Source organism: Streptopelia decaocto (assembly GCF_964273445.1).
Source record: "Streptopelia decaocto genome assembly, chromosome: 3".
Classification (NCBI taxonomy): Eukaryota; Metazoa; Chordata; class Aves; order Columbiformes; family Columbidae; genus Streptopelia; species Streptopelia decaocto.
In genome coordinates, this window is record NC_138656.1 from 92,862,003 (window position 1) to 92,883,361 (window position 21,359).

The following is a 21,359-nucleotide window of genomic DNA, read 5'->3' on the forward strand; positions in this document are numbered from 1 at the left end:
ATTCCACTACGTTTGCTATTGAAAACCTAATAATTAAAACACTAATATTACTTTCAGTCCAACTGTGCAATTTCTTAAAAGGAATAAGTAATTAAACATAATTTATTATGATCATTTACCCTGAAGGTCATTTTCATGACTGAGGTGTTAATCATTTCTACTTTATAAATCTTACCATTTGAACAACTTTATGTCACAGTATAATCCAGATGATTATGATCCAGATGTGCCTTGAGTGAAATATTTTTTATGATTATGTAAAATTTATTTTATATTCAAATAGAAACCATAAGTGTCTGGGTCACTGAGTCTGCTGCAAAATGGGTTTAATAAGAATACATTTTTTTGACTGTAGAATTTTATTTGATAATTCCTGATTACATAATTTGAAATGATTCTTGGATTACCAAGTCATTACCACCTCCATTGACAGACTTGGTCATTCTTAAGACTTTATTTTCTGTGGGATTTTTTGTTTTGTTTTGTTATTGTTGTTTGTTTGTTTTTTTGTTTTTTTTTTTTTGTTTTTTTTTAACTTGAGGTTAACTAAGTAATTCTAAGATCTCTTGAAATGATTAAAGGTTTTTACCTAAAATGTGTTAGCTTGACCTTGGCCAGCTGCCAGCCTCTCTCAGTCTGCCTCATCAAGAGGATGAGAGAAGAAAATAGAGATGAAAAAACTCCTGGGTGAAGATAAAGACAGGGAGATCACTTACTTGTTATCATCACAGCCAAAATAGACTTGACTTGGGGAAAAATATTTTTTTTTTTTGACAATTAAAATAGATCTTTGGATGGTAAGAGACAAAGACAAAACAAAGCAACGCTCTTCCCCCTTCCCTCCCTCCTCACCCCTTCACTGGCTCAACTTCATCTCCAAGTCTCTACCTCCCCACCCTGAGTCACACTGGGAGATGGGGAATGCAAGGTTGTGATCAATTCATTATAGCTCCTCTCTGCTGCTCGCTCCTCTTCATACTTTTTCCCTGCTTGCGCGTGGGTCCTCTACCCAGACTGTAGCCCTTCAAGATACATCTGCTTCAGCATGGACTCTCAACAGGCGACAGTTATTTCAGGAAATAATCACCTGCTCTGGGTGGGGTCCTCCATGGGTTGAAGTGTGGATAGCCTGCTTGTGTCAGGAGTAATTTCCACAGGCTGCAGAGGAACACAATACTCCACCATGGTCTCCCACATGGGCTGCAGGGGAATCTCTACTCCAGCACCTGGAGCACCTCCTCTCCCTCCTTCTCTGAACTTTGCACTCACAGGATTGTTTCTCACTTTCCTCCTGCTCACTCTGCCTGGGCATGTTCTGTCCTTCCTTAAATACATTTTCACAGAGGTGCCACCATCTTGGCTGAGGGGCTCAGCTTTGTCTTACACTGGGTCCATTGGAGCCAGCTGGAGTCTTCCATCTGGTATGAGGCAGCCCCTGGTCTCTTCTCACAGAAGCTGCCTTTCAGCTTCCTCCTTCTCCACACCCACCAACACCTTGACACCTCCACCTAATGGTTAAAATAAGATTTCAGTGGCTAAAAAGGGTGTGTATTAAACTGAATTAGATTAATTCAGAATTCTGTTTCAGAGTGCCAATTATTTGACATCTGATCCAAAAGACGCCCAAAAATGACTAAGTACCATAAAATAATTTTTTGCTGTGAAGGTTTATTCATCATTTCTCCAGAGCAGTAATTATTCCTTAATTCTCAATAGCTATTCTCTCAATCTCAGATCTATGTTTACAGTCTTAACTTCTCTACGAGATCAGTACAAACCGACATTTGGAAGTGACTAAGGGTGCACTTAAGTTGTATGTTAAACCAAGTAAAAAACTTGGCTTAAATAACTGATCTTGTATTTTATCTTTAATGCCAGCTCTGGGCCTCAGCCTTCCTTATCCTGGGCCTCAGAATATGCTGTTCATCTTGTCTACGTGACAATGAAAACTCTGCTCTGCTTTTTATATAACGGGCTGATCTGACAAAAAAGTCCCACAAGATCTAATCAATGAAAGAGAGAGAAGTTTTCTGTATCTTTTTGACCTTCACAGCTACTTCTACAGCTTCACTCTGTCAGCTGACTCTGGCAGTGATTGCATCTGCACTCCTCAAACCTCTGTCTGTATTCCTTGCTATTGTTATCCAGAGGAAGATGAAAAACTACACTGCAACTGAAGTAGCTATTTATTTAGAGGGGAGGAATCTCATGGTATGTTCCCTGAGGTGTCAAAGCAAGATGCAGCTTACATATCAAGAGAGGCTAAAATTGATTGGCATGCCAAGAGCAAATCTAACTTGTATACTGTCAGTACTGGGTTTCTATAGTAAATGTGGAGGTAGTCGTGTCCATCTTTAAGTTTAATGACTAGAGAATTCACATAAGTTTTGGGAATTATAGGTACAGTGACCATACCATCATGAAGGGGCAAATTTACTGTATGTATTTTCCTGAGAAGTGCTGTAATGTCCGTGCTATAGGCTAGTCTGATTTGTAGGGAAAGGATGGGACACTTTTGCTGTACTTGTTGAGCTTTAACACTATTCAGAAAAGATTTCCTGGGCCAGAAAAAATGTAGAACAGTAATGTGTAACCTCATTAAGTATTTGGCCTGAAGTGCCAAGTCAGTACTGCTAGTTCTCTCTCCCTCTCCTGAGAGACAAGGTCAGGACATAAACAGTCTTTTTCCTCTCAAAGTGACTTACTGTCTACTAACTTGAGCCTTTAGTGATACTTTAACCAGTTAAATCTTAGTCTAGTAGCAGCTTTATTCTAATTACTAGTCATCCTTGTTCAAGGAAGAGAGTGGTCAAGAAGTCATGGCAGAAGGCCAGCAAGAATTAATACGAAACACCTGACTGATCTCAGATGCAGAAAAGAATAACACATTTGGTGGAAGGAGCAAGGATAGGCTAATTAGGAGTAATATGAAGCCATTGTCCAGGTACACAGAGTTGAAATTGGGAAAGGAGAGGAGAGGAGAGGAGAGGAGAGGAGAGGAGAGGAGAGGAGAGGAGAGGAGAGGAGAGGAGAGGAGAGGAGAGGAGAGGAGAGGAGAGGAGAGGAGAGGAGAGGAGAGGAGAGGAGAGGAGAGGAGAGGAGGATGTGCAAAGCCAGAAGGCGGCCTTCTATATGTGCATTGACAGCAAAAGAAAGACTAATAAAAAAAGTGGGCCAGGTTCTTAGTGGGGAGGAGGACCTAGTGACAAAACACATGGAAGAGTCTGAGGTACACAAAGCCTTTATTTCAGGTTTTACTACTGAAGTAGTAGCCTCCCAGGTTTCTGAGCCTAGTGGCAGAGTTGAGGGTACTCCTGTTTTAACAAGCCTTCTGGTAGAGTACGATCCATAAACCACAACCCAAGAAGCCCAACCAGTAAGATTTTTAGCCACCCAGTTGTGCACCCTTCCAGACTCTAACGTCCTAACCTGGGTACAGAGATGTTGTGGGACACAGTGTCAAAGCCATGTTAAAATCAAGACTAGTGGCATCCACTGCCGTCTCCTCTTTCACAGACTTAGTCATAGAATTACAGAATCACAGAATGATTTTGGTTGGAAGTGACCTCTGGAGATCACCTAGTCCAACCCACTTGCTAAAGCCAGTTCACCTAGAATAGATTGCACAAGAATGTGTTCAGGCAGGTTTTGAATGTCTCCAGAGAAGGAGACTCCACAACCTGTCTGTGCAGCCTGGTCCAGTACTTTGTCATCCTCAAAGTAAAGAAGTTTCTCTTGATAGAATGTTCTGAGTTGGAAGCAACCCACAATGATCATCAAGTCCAGCTCCTGTCCCTGCATATGACAACCCTACAGTTCACACCATGTGTCTGAGGGCATTGTCCAGTCTCTTCTTCAACACTGTCAGGCTTGGGACCGTGACTGCCTCCTTGGGGAGCCTGTTCCAATGTTCCAGCCACCCTCTTGGTGAAGGACCTTTTCCTAGTGTCTAATCCAAACCTCTCATGGCACATCTTCCTGCCATTCTCTTGAGTTCTGTCATTGATTGCCAGAGAGAAGAGATTGGTGTCTACCCTTCATCCTCCCCTTGTGAGGAAGCCATAGACTGCAACGAGGTCTCCCCTTAGTCCCTCCAGGCTAAACAAACCAAGTGACTTTAGCCACTCATCATACGGCTTCCCCTCCAAACCCTTCACCAACTTTGTAGCCCTCTTCTGGACACTCTCCAGTAGCTTTGTATCTTTTTTACAGTGTTGCACTTCCTAGTCTCTGGGAACTTCCCAATTTCCATGGCCTTTCAGACATAAGAGAAACCAGCCTTCCAAGGACATAGGCCAGCTTACTCAGCACCTTCAGATGAAGCCCATAGGGTACTGAGTTGCAGGAAAAGAACTCAAGAATTGAATACAATAATTTATGTTTGGCCTTGTGTTCTATATGCCAAACAGAAACCACAATAGATTATTGTGTCTAACCTTTGTTACCCAAGTTCACTATTTGGATATGACCTTTTGAATAATTTTATTTTACATCTTGTATTTACAACTTCAGCAACAGGATAAGATATTCTGGCACATATTTTCTTCTTTGAGGAAACATTTTATGTAGTACCTAAAGCTTACCATGCCATATAGTAGTGACCTCCAACTAGAAAGCTAGAGAAATGTGTTTGTAGTTTCAAACCAGTGAAGTTGTTGAACACCTAGGAATCCTCTTTGTAAGAAACAGCAGTCTCTACAGTGCATGCAAATTCTCTGGTCCTTAAGGAGACAAAGTCAACAACTACCTAATATTTTGTACAGATTATGCTCAAAATATGCAGTGTAAAAGCCCATTCATAATGAGTGTTTGGCAACAGCAACTCTCACTGTGTGTACAAATTAAATCTGGTGATTAAGAACTTGGATGACAGTACACTCCCCTTGTTTAGTAAAATATAATTGTTTTGGGTTACAGATCTTTGCCTTTAGGGAGGAAAATCCTTGTCTTTTGGCGAAGAATATCTAAATGTGAAGTGTTTGCTCTTCATGCTCATTACTGTCTAATTTGAATGTATTTAGTATAGCAATTCTAAGGTGATTTCACCAATGTGTTGTACAGTTAATTACTATTTATCTTCACACAGAACCAGCTTCTTTTGCTGGATTTATAGGAGTCAGTGAAAGAAGAATAGAACTAGTTCTGTTTCTTATTTTTGACTACTGAAAAGAAACACCATGTTATTGATGAATAGCATCAATGTAGAAGACACTGCTTTAAAAAGGACGCTGTTCATACAGTCATGGACATGTCAGGTCTTATACCGATTTCCTATTGTACTCATTGCCTAAAGTGATATCACTGACAGGGAAAAAATCTCACTTTGATTCAACATAGACTTTTCTCCAAGTTTCCTGCACCTTTATAGAGGGTACTAAATACAACATCATTAATAAAGAGTTTTGAATTACTTCTGCTTCTTTCTGCATATATCATTCCATATTGAACAAAACAAAGTCTTGAATTGGATTCTTGCAAATAGTTTGGGAATATGGTGATGCATCTTCTCCCACATTCTCTCTCTTTCTATAGCTGGTAAGTTTAATATTAATCATTTATATTAAGTGAGGCAAAAACAACAAAGAAAATAAAAAGGAAAAAATCTTTTTGATATAAAATATCCAGTAGGTGAGCCATCCATCCATTCGCTGTTTGTGTGAAACATTCTTGCTCCATATCAAACAAATCTGTAAATGTTTGAGATCAGTTTTTCAATTTATTACTGTAAATGGAGTGAGGTATTCCCTTAGACTCATGCAGTTAGCGTACTATTCATCACCACTCAAAATGTGCAAGCTAGGTTGGATGGGAAAAATAAAAAAAATAGCTGCATCAAAATAGTGTCAGCTCCAGGCTAATTAGTCCTCCTTAGAGGCATGGCGGTAGAGCCAGATACAGTGCCACGCTAACATGGCTAAAGTGCTTTTGGTCTTCCAGAGACATGTGCTGATAGCTCTTGCCTCAGTTTTCTAGTTTCTAGAGTCCTTCAGTGCCTGCCTTCCCTTCATGGAAGGTCTGGTTGCCTCTCTCAAAGTAATAGATTTTGCTGAGGCATTCAAGAATATTGGCACCATTCTTGTTATTTCTGTCTTGTTGCCACAAAGTGGCAATCGAAGTCAACATAGTAGTAGTAGTAGTAGTAGTAATAATAATAATAATAACAACCATAGAATTGTTTTGGCTGGAAAATACCTTTAAGATCATAGAGTCTAGCTGTTAACCTAGCACTGTCAAGTACAACTCTAAACCATGTCCTAAGAACCCCATCTATCCTTTCCTTCAAGAAACCATGCCTAGCAAGCATAGAATCATTGCTAAACATTGTATGCTAATTATGGAAGTGTTCCTGTGAAGTTCAGTGGTTTGCCTTATGATCATGCTACTATGTATACCATAAGTATGTTTTTTTGAACACATACACGCGCACACACACACATAGTATTTAACAGAACAGGAACATTTAATACAACTGAGACAATCCCCAGCTAAACAGATAGCAACTGAAATTATAACATCCTAATTTACCTTCTCATAAATATAATTTATCAGATCAGTGTTTCAGGGTAAAGTAGATATAGAATTTTTCCCTGAAGATTTTCTGAGCTGCTTGACATGCAGAATACAGGAGGCAGGACTATCCTATGAGAACATCTGAGAATTTGTGGTCAAGTGATTATATCTAGATCTTATCTGTTATAGTAAAATATTTGGTGAGAATTTAAATTATCTAGGGCTTCTAGAACCAAAATCAGTTCTTCAGCTTATACCTACAACAAATTCAAGAAAGCCCTGATACAGCTGTTAGAACTCTTTTCCAGCTGTTATTGCTAGCTAGGATTTCAGCAAGTGTAACTTTGGAAGGGTCTTAGAATGTATTTAAGCATGCCACTGTGCATGATTTAAAGGAGTTTCTATTCTGTAAGAGTTACCAAGACCCAGGGGACTGAAATCTCAATTTCCACACAAATTGCTCTGTTACCAATACTGTGACGAAGGAACTTTTAAGCAGCTTTAATGCTAGAACACCACAGAGGAACATTATGTATTATAATTCCACTCTGTTCTTCTGTGATTGTGTGATATTCTTTGAGCTTTGTGTAAGTTGGAAATGTGTTTAATGTTTAAATCTTTTACATTAAATTATTGTAGTATTTCTAAAAGGTACTGTTACAAATGAAATTAGGTTATTTTAATAGCCATTTCTGATAGTGTGGGTTTTTTCACTACGCACTCAAAAAATCATTACTGGGAACTAGTTAAATAAAAACAAGTAACTCATCACTTAAAAACCCGTGAATGTTTCTATCAGTCACAGCAATAAATATCTAAATCCATCTCTGACAGCAATCTCTGTCTTTTATCCTCAGCAAGATTCAGAGAAATAGGTGACTTCATGAAGAGTATTTTGTCCATTAGAGTGGGTTGACCTTTCATACTAAGAATCTAGTAGCTTTTCTTAGGAAAAATGTAGTAGCTTTTCTGGTGGAAAAATGTGTGGGGCAGCTCTCCGGATCTCACTGATTACTTGACTTGGATCGGTTTTATTTCCCTGCAGTCAACCTGAAGTACTAGTCTCAGTTGCCATGTTCTCACTTGAAACAAATAGTGAAGATATTGTGCTATAGTAATTAAATGAACCAAACATTAGTGCCTAAATATACTACTCATGGCATACCTGTATTCTAAATAATACATTTTATTATCAGAAATTAAAATTATTTCCAGTTGTCAAGATTATTTCCAAGTGTTTGTACTTCCTGCTTGCTTGCATGGAATCTCAATGTGTGATTAGCATCAATCTAAATGAAAAATAAAAGCAGCCTACCTTCTCTGCATACTTTCTATTTTGATTTTTTTGGAGGGAGGTTGAATTCGACCAGTGTTATTAAATAGCACATGAATTTTGAAAATTATTAGTCTTTGATTAAATATATGCTATTCACAACTAATTCTGCATATAACCATGATCAAATTCTTGCTGCATTGTCCGTGCACTCATTGCATACTTTTGATCTCACGTGTTTTGCCATTAATCAGGCTACCAGACCAAGCTACCAGGGAAAATATTCTTGTAGAGGAGTAATTCAGGTCGGAAGGGACTTTGTGAGGTACCTAGTCCAACGTCTTGCTGAAAGCCGTGTTAGCGCTGCAGCGAGACCAAGCTTCTTAGGGATTTGTCCTGTTGGGTCTCAAAAACCTCCAAGGACAGTACTGCTCTCATTTCTGTTGGGACATTAAACTGTAATGTGAATAATACATTACTTTATTAGTAGCAAGTATGATCCTTTATGTTCCAAGAAAAGAAAGACAAGTTGTGCTTTTAGCTATACAGTAAACTTTACATTTGTTATCATTTGACTGTGAAAATGCAGAAGTGCTTCAGTTTTAAATAAGACTATTACAGACTACATAAAACATGCCTAATAGAGAAGAAAATCAAAAGCTATAACAATAATAATAATAATATTAGCATATTCTGGAGGCATTCAGGTTATAAAGTGATAAGGTAAATCTGTTTGTCTTTTTAAACAAAGCTATACTTATATTATTTTAGAGTGATGCTAAAACATCTTTTTCTTGATGCCTTTACCATATAATACAGCTCTCCAATTTCCTCTTATTTTATTTTTACGCTCCATTTTACAGTGTTAAAGTGGATAATAAACAGTGACTACTCTGAAAAAAATGGGTTATTCCTCTGTAAGACTATATGTACATGTTTATATTAATACATATAAGCAATATACGAAACATATACATTATATATACAATACAACATACCAATACAGTTATTTTCTCTGTATTGAACTGTATTACTTCATATGAAAGACACTTTGCTTCTTAGAAACTTGTCTTTCAGTCAAAAGTTTTAAGTTATCTTTTAGTTTTAAAAGTTCTTCTCAATTTTAATAAAACAATTGTACATAGTAAACCTTATGTTCTTTGAATAAAAGTTAAAATGTTGTAAATATTGAATTTATATTTGCAGCTTTTTGAGCTACAATGCGACCTTCTCTGGCAATATTGACAAGTCTGACATTTTTGCCATGATGTTTCCAATACTCAGATATGAATTAACAGATTTTATTGCACTGCCTTCAGATTTATGTTGTTCTCCATCCCTTTTTTGTAAGTTTATTCATCGGTGAGATGCATCATAATTCTATACTGTGATATCTTTAGGTATAGCTTGATTTTATAATTCTGTAATCCAATAAATACGATTTCTGCCCTCAGCAGGGGGAGGCCCGGCTGTGCACTGACCCAGCAGTGCAGGGGCTCAGCCTCACCATGGCCTGAGCTGGTGTCTCTGGTTTAACCCCTGTGCTGGGCCCAGTGACTGCTGCCTCCCTGCTCCAGCTCCTGCTCTGGGGGTGACCCTGCTGGGAAGGGGTGACACACACCTCCCTGACAGCCACTGCCCAGGCTGTTGCCCTTGGTGTGCCAGGGAGCAGGGGGTTGGGTGTCATTGCAGGGCAACCTGTGAGAAGGAAGGGCTGTGACAAGGAAAAATATAAAAGGAAACCCAAGCAGAACCCAAGACTAGGAGAAGAAGAAAATATCATTGTTGTGTTCCTTGAAACAAAGAAATCTGTTTCTAGGTCCTTCACAGTCCTCCTGGCAAAGATGTCATGATGCTGTTATATCCTTGCAATGCCCCTCTGTCCACTGCCCATCTACCATTTTTGGGAGAAAACTGTAGTGTTACACTTTAGACCCACAGGGACACTTGAAGCATGAGCACACAACCAGTGGAAAATGTTAGATACTGGCAATGTTTGGGAGGAATTTTGGTATAATCATGTAAATGATTTTAATATTGATGCTTTTCAGTAGTGATAATTTTGGCTATATCAGACTGTTAAATCATTAATAGGACTGTCACTAAATCATAGACTCTCCATATGGTGTGTTCCCTTTCAGCTGTCACAAGATTATGAATTTTTGAATTTCTAGTATTTTTAGTAGGTAGTGCTCAAATCACTAAGATCTGATGCCTGATCCGATGCTATGACTAAGCACAGCAATAATTCAGGAAGTAATTTGCTTAGGTAGATTGCTCTTTCTGATGGTCTCATCGTGCTCTAGTCTAGAGTTCAAATACCTGAAAAAAAAGATAGTACAAGCTACAAGTGACATTTTTTTGTTTAATCCCTCTGGTTCTTGCATTCACTTTTAAATTAAATGGGCAGGTATATAAATTCCCATATTCCTCAGTTTTTAACCCTAAAAATCAAACAATTTAATATATGGTATACAGAGGTTTTGTATATTTTTGAAATGTGTATGTATAAGTTCTAACATGTCTTCTTATAAGTCTAAAAAGAAGTAAACAAACCAGAATATATACTATATTTAAAAAAAATAAAATAGTTTTACTCTCAGAAATATAACACAGAATCACAAAAACATCGAAATATGGAATGTCATGAAAATGTCAAGCTTACTGACCAAGAGGGGAAGATACAGAGATTATCAGAAATTTATTGTAAAAACAATAATTGTTTGCTGTCTAAAAAATTAAAATTTTGCAAAATTATGTGCATGCATGATTTTAAGATAAATAAATCATTATATACATTGCATATACTACAGAACTTGGAATGAGCGTATCAGTCATAGGCAAAATGCAGAAATGTGTAGAAAAACTTCAGGGTTGTTTTTGTTAGTAGTAGCATGAGAGCTTAAAGAGAGAGCATAGCTAATACTGCTGATGCACCTCAGAGATCACACGTCAGACGTGTTTGTTGTGTGGTCCGTTCCTATGTTCACAGTGTCTGCTTTCAGCACTATTCTGTTGAAAGGAAAAAGCTCCTGAGGACCTCAAGTTTTGCAACTAGGAGAGTTTGAAAAAAAAAAAAAAGGTATTTCTAGAACCCACTGCCTTTTCAAACTTCCTCCTTTCCTGTGCTGAAATACTAGTTTCTGATTTTTCAGCTTGTTAGTTACACTACAGCTGGTAAAAACCCAAATGTTGAGGGCATGTGTTTCTGAGGGAAGAAATGCAAAAACATATTTTTTTAAACAGAAGACTGGGAATAAATGCCCAGTGTCCAGAAGAGGGAGAGATTCTAGGCTGGATCTGAAGTTGGTGAGAAACATCCTTGAAGGTAGAGAAGGATAATTTCTTATATGAGTTTACAGTTGGAAAGAATAAAATCTTGATGGAAGATGTGACACTCTCTACATTAAGATGTGTGTAATTGTGCAAATGAGCTACAAGAAAGGCTGAGGCACCCCGATTAGTGAAGTAGGGCAGATTGCAGAGTTTTCTTTATTAAGAACTGATCCTTAGATTATTTGAATGAGTGAAAAAATAGCTGTCTCCTTTTCATGTTACTGTTACACTCCACATCTATGATATTTCCTTGCCTTCTGAAGCACTCTGATATGCACAGGTGTCCCCAGGTTACCATCAACATCTTTAATCCCCCATCATGTATGTGTGAGGTACTTCTCCCTTTTCTTTGATGTATAGAGGCATTATTTCTAGTGTGGTAAATACGATCTGTAAAGCAGAGCTGCAAGAGGTGTCTTCAACCCAGTAACACATCTGGCATGGTCAGAGCTATGAAACAATTTACAGGCAATGTTTTAAGTAAGGTGCCAGTTCTCTGGTATAGTCTGTCTCTCACACCAACTTTGCAGAATGTTTGGTTGTATCATAATGTTTGTAAGACAGGAAGATTATTTTCGATAGAAGTTTTCATACTTTGAACAAAGATTGAAAAAGAAGTCCGGTTTCAAATTAAATAGCAGACACATTGGAAGAGAATGACAGACTGTCCAGATTATGGTCATTAACAACTGCCAGCCTTTTGTGTCTGTGATGTGACAGATTAAAAATTTAGTACATTTTGTTCTTGGAAATAATTAAAATGAAAATGTTTATTTGTAACAAAATGTATTAATCCAAAGATGCTAATGGATTAGTGCCAGGCATGTGTTTGGTCTGATTTCTTCAGAGGTGATTAGAATGTGAGTGTGGAATTTAAAGAAAATATTTTTGCATCTGAATATAAATTACTTTTTACAAAAGCTATCAAAAATACATTGAATTACTGTATTTTGGCAAGAACATTCAAACTAGCTCCTACTATTGAGCAAGTTATTTTCTTTGTTAGAACGAATACTTCAAAATTATTTTATTTAGTTAATTTTCTTTAATTATTTTTGCTGTGTTATGTGTATCTTACTAGCAATATACCATTTTTTTAAATATAATGTAATTTGATTTCAGGTTTATTTCCTTTAGTGAGTGTGTTACACCTATGCAGAGGATAGAAACAGCAGCAGTGAAAGATAGCAGTAGGAATGAATGTCATGAGGTTATTTATAAAGCAAACTATTTTAAATAATGAAAAAACTGACTGGAGCTATTCTAGTGTTTTCTTTCTTGAAGATCAGAAATATCTGCCTTAAAAATAATAAAACAGTAAAATTATTTTTAAAAAAAATTATTATTGCTTTCACATATATCTCTCTATCAAAAGCAAATTAATAGAGTTGAACTTAGAACCTCTAACTCCTAAAATACACCTCCAAAGTAACTTGTGTGATTAACTAGGAAATTGAGTTGGTTGAGATAGAGCTAAATTTCTTCATGGTAGCTAGTATGGTGCTGTGTTTTGGATTTGTGCTGCAAAAGGTATTGATAACAGATCAGTGCTGTAGCTACTGCTGAGTAGTGCTTACAAAGAGACAGGGTCTTCTGTGCTTCTCACATGACCTCATCAGCAAGTAGGCTGAGGGTGCACAATAAGTTGGGAGGGGACACAGCCAGGACAGCTGACCCCAGCTGACCACAGGGATGTTCCATACCGTATGATGTTGTGCTCAGCAATAAAAGCTGCAAGGAATAAGAAGGAAGGGGGTATGTTTGGAGTTATGGCATTTTATCTTCTCAAGCAACTGCTGCAGGTGGAGTCCTGCTTTCTTGGAGACGGGTGAACACCTGCCAGCCGACGGGTACTAGCGAATGAATTCCTTGTTTTGTTTTGCTTACATGCATAGCTTTTGCTTTACTTATTAGACTGTCTTTATCTCAACCCACAAGTTTTCTCACTTTTACCCTTCCGATTGTCTCTCCCATTCCACACTGGGGGAGTGAATGAGCAGCTGGGGGGGCTTAGTTGCCTACCAGGCAGTGGGTAGTAGCTGACTACAAAAAGACCTAGGTAGGTGTTGGTTGTCAATCACTATTTAGTAAATTTCTTGAAGGTGATTAGATGGAAGATATGTGGCACTAATTTGCAGGAAAATTACAAGCAGAAAAGTATCTCTCATAATGAATGTCTTCAAAAATATTTCAGAGACTTCTACATCTGGCATCATTTACCAAAAGCCCCTGCATTTTAGTTTCATTTTGAGGAAATAAGTATTACAGTTAGACCACCAAGACATGTATTATTTGAATTCCGTATTCCTCTTACAGGAAACCTGTGCTATTAATCTTCCTACTAGCTGTGCAAAATGTTCCTCTTGAAATTTCAGTTTCTCCATTTAACTATTTTGCTTGCAAGTTGACCCTCAAAGTCTTCTTGCCTTGCTACAATTACAGATGTTATCACTGTGATATGCTGCAATATAGCCATTCTTTGTGGCATTTACACTCACAGGTAATTCCACTGGGATGTTCATTATTGATGAATATAATGAACTACAGAAACAATGTATGTAAATAAAAACAGTTTATCTGGAATTATTTATATTAATAAATGAACTGTTAGTTGGTTTGAGTTTGGAATTTAAAGCTTAGTTGTATCTTCCATTTTTTCACAGGCGATAGATGTGAAATAAATATAGATGAATGTATGTCTACTCCTTGCCTCCACAATGGAAGCTGCATTGATGACATCAGTTCCTATAAGTGTCACTGTATGAGAGGTTTTATTGGAACAAACTGCGAGATAAATGTTAATGAATGCTTGCCAGATCCTTGTCTTCATGGAAGGTGATTATTTTTATTTAACTATTATTATCTCCAAGATAATGTATATAATGAGCAATATTTAAGATTTAATGATATTGGAAGGTTGATAAATATACTTTTAATTACGTTCTTCCTTAAAGAGTTCAAGCACACTTAAAGATGACAGAAGTTGCCTGCTTAAACTAATGTAATATACTGTTACATTATCTCAGTTTTTTTTCATTTTTGTTCATTAGCATAAGCCAGTTTTCAGCACATATGAATTAATTAGAGTTTAATATACTTAAAAGCAAATCTTTAGCTGGTACATGCCAACAGGTTCAAATGGGAAGATACCTTTTAATGTGAGAATCAATAACCTTATAAAAACCCCTCAGCATCCATAATATACACATGTGATACCCATTATTAAAACTTATTAGAAGTACCATAGATTTCACTAGGTTACATCAGACCACTATTTTGAAATGTACAGAAAGATACTACTACTGCTGAATCTAGAATGCCATAGCTTCATCTGAATAATACTATTTTGTATTTCAGATGTATAGATCTCATTGATGGATATCAATGCTCATGTGAATCAGGATGGACCAGCTCAAGATGTGAGATAAATATTAATGTATGTATTCAAATTTTATTTTAATTATAGGGGAAAGAGTAATATGCTGTTTGAAACGTATTTTTATTTAAGTAACTTCTGAACATGTCAGTTTATTGAAAATACATGACAGAAATTCACTTGTTTGAAATCAGTTCTGAAAATCTCATTATTTGTTACTTACATGAAACTGCATTAAAAAAAGACCATTAAGAAAATATCTAAAGAACTTTAAAGGTGAAGCATGAACTGTAAATCTGAAAAGTCACAGCAAGCTAAGCCAACATTACCTGAAAATCATTTATGCCTCAGTTCAGCATGGATAACATAACTACTTAATTTGCATTGTGAGCCCCATTTGCTGTAGCTTGACTCTCTATTTGAATAGTAAACCTCAAAATGCAATGTTCTACATCAAAAATAGACATGAGTCATCTTTCATATTTCTAAATCCAGGTAATTCTAGAATTCTATTAAATGAAACTGGTGCACAAAATACATCACCCAGTTTCTCCTCTTAAGTTCAAGAATATTTTTTCATTATCATGGAAAACGGCTGTGCATAAAGAACACACCTGTATATGTGAGTCTATGCCATGAAGATTCTCATGGTCAGCAAATCAACTTGCAGAAGGTAACTCCATCTGTCATAACAATGAACATTCTTTACAGTGTTGGCCACACTTCTGGGAAAGTATTGAATTAGTTTAGACCGTTCCAAGTTTGTTAGTTTGTTTGTTTTCCAAACAGAGTTTATTCAAATCTTAGGATCTGATCCTTTTAAATGTATTTGGTCTCAAGAGAAAGTCTGGCATGAGATCTGCCTCCCTTTGGGATGTCTGGCTTCTAATATTGTGCTTCTAAATTATCAAAAACACATCCCAAAATATTACCCAAATTTCTTTCTAACTTTTGTATACATGTAGGGACCTTTCACTTCTTTATATATTGCTCAAAGTGCTAGATAACTAAAAATCATATTACATAAAGTACGTATGGTTTGTGACTTTTCTGTTGAAATACATTACAGTCTCACATAAGGAGTAAATCTAGCTGGAATACAATTTCCAGTTTCCTTTACAGAAAAAAAAAAAAAAGGTCAGAAAACAATTCAAATCAACAGACTGTGCATCATGACATGATATTGCAAACCTGTATGATTATCAGCTGTTGCCAGTGCTAATACAGAATACCCTTGGGTAATATTTTATCTAGCAACATCCAAGATTTACACTTTACTCCATTTTAAGAGAATGAGAGATTAAATGACCTGTAGATAACTGCATAAAATCATATTCAAAAGATAACCACATTTCATACTAGGATGTTTAAAAATGCATAGATTAGAAATTCATAAAAAGAAATAATATACATACACATTTGACAGATAAATCTGTCAGAATGATGGCTTCATTTTTTTTTATATTCATTCTATTTAAATGCAATGTGATTAGACTATGTTGCAGGTGCCATATTTTTAAATGCTCTACACTACATTCACCCTGGTCAGACATATATCATGCCTCTACAAATCTTACAGTGATAAAAAAGGCTTTCTGATGCTCTAGAGGCATGCATATGTGGATAGACATGGTAGGCTCATGCTCTATTATTGTTTTCCTCTAGAATAACATCAGCCAGTTCCTCTGTTTAAAAAAATAATCAGGAATTAATCCAGCTAAATATATTTCAATGTTTTCTGCACTTGAAGATGCCTTTCTTTGTATTAAGGTTTATGCAACTCATTGAGTGCAGGTGCCAAGGTTTTATTTAGAGAGAGGGCTACAGGACAGCCTCTAGGAGGAAAGGTCAGGGGATGCCCCAGGCCAGACACAGCTGGTTCTAGTCAGCTCCAGTCAGCTTCAATCAGCTCCAAAGGACTCACCACAGGACACACAACAGGACACAGCTGAGCCCCTTAACCAGGACAGTTGCATCTCTGTGGAAACATATTTAAGAAAGGGTAAAAAAAAAAAAGCACACAACACTGTGTAGCAGAGAGAGGAGTAAGGAAAGCAGCTGTGAGAAGCAGTTTAGCAAACATCAAGGCCAGTGAAGAAGGAGAGCAAAGAGAAGCTGTGGGTGCTAGAGCAGAGATTCCCCTGCAGCCTCGGGAGAGAACTGCAGAGGAGCAAGTATTTCCCTACAGTCCAGGGAGAGGAGCACACCAGAGCAGATATCCACACTGCAGCTCATGGAGAACCTCATGCTGCAGCAGGTGGGTGTACCCTGAAAGAAGTGCAGCCTGTGGAATGCCCACACAGGAAGGGGGACCTGCAGTCAGTAGAGAATACCCAGTCGGGAAAAAATGTGAGGAGGAAGGAGCAGCAGAGAGGAGCTGTTACAAACTGACTCATTTCCCACCTGCCCTGTACTGCTCAGGGTGAAAGGATGAGATAGAGGAGTTCGGAATGGAGGAGTGAAGTTGAGCTTGAGAAGAAGGGGTTTGGGAGAGTTGGTTTTAGGTTTTGAATTTGTTTCTCCCTTTCCAAAAATCTGTATCTAATTGGCAAATTGAGTCTGTTTTGCTTGTGATGGTAATTTGTAAGTGATCTGTCTTTATCAACTCATAAGCTTTATCATCTTGTTTTCTTCCCTTGTCCTGTTGAGGGGGAAGCGACACTGTCTTGGTGGGCATTGCACAGCCAGGCGAGGTCAGCAACTAAGTTGATTCAAATAACCAACTGAAAAATGAAATATGTTTATGTATGTGTATATGTATTTCCCTAGACATACTTGGATGCTTTTGATTTTTTCATCTTGGATTTTTTTTCAATCTCTACATGTGTTACAATATAGCTTGCAAGAAAATACACTTCAAGATTTTCTCAGGTTGTCTAATACTTCTAGGAAAAAAACCCAAACACTTTGTCTTTATAGCCTATAGCTTTTGCATATCTAACATAGGGTGTGGATGCTGGAACTTCCCTATCTAATACAGTTTTCATTGGTTTTTCAGTTATGGATTTCATGCACAAAAGAGAAAAAAAATATATGCACTATATTAATTAGTTGCAATACATTACTTCCTTTGACATTTGCATATTTTTGAAGTTGTAAGATGAGTATGGATAACTGAAAATTGATGTTTTCTTTCTGATATAAGTAAACATATTGCTAATGTAGCCAGTAGAATATTAGTAATAGACATTATTTCTTAGTTTCTTTGTTGCATTTTTTTGTTTTGTTTTTTTTGCTATGACTGATAAGACGTCATTGGCAGTTGTGCTTCTTCCATGCTCCACTAAGGCTGTCTCATGCTGTCCAAAAGAGGGCAAAAAGGATTCTGAGTCTTTATTCAGAATGACATTCAGCTTGTTGGTGTTTCTGCTTGTATCTGACAGAAAGCTGTTATCAGAGACTATCCTAAAATTATTTTAATTTGTATCATTTTACTGATCTTTTCTCCCTGTTTTAATAAAAGATGGAAACAAGGAGAAAATCAGGAAAACCAACTAATTTTCTACACAAAGGCATCACAGCTGATGCACATGTAGAGTCAGAGAACAATATTCTGCTAGTCCAAGTAAATAAGCAATTACTTAACAGGACTTGTCAGATTGCACATAAGACGTGAGAGTTGACAGCACTATAATTATCTGTAATTTGATTGGAAAGAAGAGTATGATTCAGCTTGCCTAACTTGAGTTGCCTTTGAGAAAGCTAGTTGTCTATGCACTACTTATAGTCAATGAAAATGTGAATATTTAGTGAGATCTGTACAGTCGTTCAGCTGAGTTTGGAATGGATATCTGCATTTCATTGGTAAGTCTAGACTCTACTGACTATGGTGACTGGATCTTAATGGACTACAGTAGGTAAGACAAAAAGTAGAATCCCCTCCTCAGAATTCTCACTGTATATGTGTAGCATATATCTGTATGGCAAGCATAAGGGAACGTACATAGAGCCCCAGATGAGATGAATGCTCTTGTTTGTGCCTGTGTGGGACTTCTTCACACTCTCGAGTATGTTTACATATTGCTAACTAGATTAAAGAGGGTCGAGTAAGGTAAGTAGCTCCTTCAAAAAAGCTAAACTAATGTAAACTTAAAGTAGTTTAGTTTATTCTTAAGATGCAGAAAGGTAAATCTCAGAGCAGAAGGGAGATACCCACTTTATTCTGCAAAGCACAACATCTGTGATTATCCACCCATGGGACAATTTCAGTGTGTGTAACACTACAGAGACCTCCTGGCCCTAAGAAGTCTATTTTAAGTAGGAGTGGCTGAATTGGAGATTATACTAGAGAAGTAATAGAAAAATAGTGAATAGAAATTGGAGAAGTAGAGAAACGGATAAGACCTAGAAGAATGTTGCAGAGGAGTTTCACCTCCAAAGTGGTAAGCCTTTTGAGGACGTTCCACTGATAGGAATATTTCTGATCTCTCACACAAGAAAAACATATAAACTGATATTACAGTATGCTCTTGCATCAAGGATGCTCTAGCAACAGAGAATATCTTAAACCCCAAGATTATTCAGTTGTTAGGCATATAAGTAAATGGATTTATAACATCAAAGAAACCTTATGTACAAGGTAACCTGCTCTGCATCTGGAAAGACACTGTATTCCAGTTTCCAAGGAGGACTAATGAGCAATAGTCCTTTCTGTAGGAAAAAGAAATAAAAATCCTAACTTCTGCAATGCACTTCTAGATTTTGTTTCAAGAAACAGAGCTGAACTGACACATTATTTGGAAAACTAGTAGATTTTCACCATCTTTATTAATTTGCTGAAATCCATCCCCTCATAAGTATTTCAATCTATGGATTGGGACTTTGAAAATTATGTAATTTGATATGTAGAAAATTGGAATTTCTTAGGCAGATTGACCTTGCTTCCAAAGACAGATGTCAGTATGACAAAATGAGCAAAATGTTGTGCCTTTCTAACTCAGTTGCTAGAGTCTAGATTTCAGAATAATTCCCTGCCAGCAGAACCAGTGGACTGTGCCATGCCAGGTGAGCTCTCTTAGGGGACAATCATCCCCTTCCTAGTAAAAACAAGATTTACTACGCTGTGACATTCAGACAACAAGAAATTATAATTTATTGTGCTCTAGTAAATGTAGTGGATCTTGTTTTGTGGTTTTTGAGCTAAGGATCCTTAACCTTAAAAGAGTTGCATAACAAGAAATCTTAATATTATTTCAGGGGTTTTTTTGCCTTGAATTTTAAATTGTCTTGCTAGCCTAAGGAAAAAAAAAGTGAGGCTTTATATGAACCATAACAATAATTGAGTAAAAAATAAAGGCAGAAAATCATCATCCTGTTCTCCTGTCAGAAGTCTGTATAGTCCTTTCATTTACAGCACCATGGAAACTTATATTTGTATTTAAATTACACTTGCTTAAAGTGTGTGTTTGAGAGACATCCAGTTTTTATTTAGAAAGATAAGGAGGTGGAAGATCAACTATGTTTGCCTGTTTTAAAGTGGCTGACTCTCAGTAGTAAAGTTGGACCTTATCTCTGGATACATCTGAATTTGGGAATCCAGGTAGTCATTTTTGTACTGACTTTCTCTGGGAGTTAAAATACTCCTTAATATATAATACTACTTGTGAAAATAACCATGCACTGCCATTATCTCTCTCTCTCAATTTTCTTGGTGATAAACTAAACCTAAGAACAGTCATAGAGTCATCAAGAGTTATGGAGCTTCTTATAGCAAAGAACTCACACTGATTATTGCTTTAATAGCTAGAAAGAGACCTGTACTCCATGAATTTGTCTAATCATTTTTAAGCCATATATTTCATTTATGTTTTTGGCAGTATCATGTAAAAATGAGATCTATGATGTAATAATGTTTTGGAAAAAAAAATCAATCCTAGAAGTTCTGTTAAGTGTTATTTTCCTTAGCTTACTATAAGGCATTCTGTCTAATACCTGAATCATTTTATATTCTCAGTCTTTTGGCATATTTTATAATAAACAGATTCTAAAACTTGGCACAATGCTTCGGTTTCCCCTAACCATAAAAAGAGGAATAATCAACTGTCTAAGTGCAAGTCATAGTTCCCCTGGCTGGAGACGCAAGAATAACATTAGCAATTTTTTCAGCAGCATTGCAGTGGGAGTTCATAGTGATAGTTTGTCCATTATAACTTTCATATATTTTCCAAGGACATTGCCTATTAACAACACATAAACTTAATTGATTCCTTGTTAGATCAAAATGGGAAAAGTGTATGCTTCACAGAAAAAAGTCACGGGGGGAAAAAAAGCCTACTGAAAGGGACCCTTCCTGCTTTACTCTGAGGAGACCAGATATAAGGAAAAAAGAAAGTTTACAAAAAATCTGTACAAATAATTACAATAACAAAATAGAAATTATACTAAATCATTTCAAATTTTTATAAGGTAACTTATTGAAGCTGTCAGTGTTTTAAAAGATGAGCTGGGAAAGGGAGTATTGTTATGCTGTAAAGTGTGAGCACTGAGCGTAATTTACAAATGCAATGATGGTTTTGTTGTTGCTGGTTTTTAAGAAGTATAAGCATGATTTGGGATGAGGAACTAGCAGGGAATAGTGGAAGGAGTTAAGAAAATCATAAGCCAAAACTGCACCTGAAATTTTCATAATATAAAACAAATGGCAAATCCTGAAGACATTTATTCCCCCTTGTTTTCACTAGGAAATGCAAGTCAAATTACATTTGGGCTTCAGGCCTAGATTGCTAATCAAGGTCAGAGTGTATATTTATGTTCTGTAACATAATCTGCAGATTTTTCTTTACTACGAAGTTGCCCAATTTAGGAATATTGTAGGAGTGTACAGTGATGGTAACAGGGCTTCCCTTTTGCTCACAACACTGCTCC

At 36.8% G+C, this 21,359-nt stretch overlaps 1 protein-coding gene across 1 annotated transcript in view; it reads left to right on the plus strand.

Annotated features, from left to right (window-relative positions):
- Window positions 1-21,359, plus strand: part of EYS (eyes shut homolog) — a gene marked incomplete at its 5' end in the record, with an annotated part of 687,713 nt that overhangs the window by 231,860 nt on the left and 434,494 nt on the right. The window contains 2 exons of the mRNA XM_082048968.1: window positions 13,783-13,954; window positions 14,477-14,555. Of these exons, the coding sequence (XP_081905094.1) occupies window positions 13,783-13,954; window positions 14,477-14,555 (251 nt within the window). The remainder of the gene's footprint in view (window positions 1-13,782; window positions 13,955-14,476; window positions 14,556-21,359) is intronic.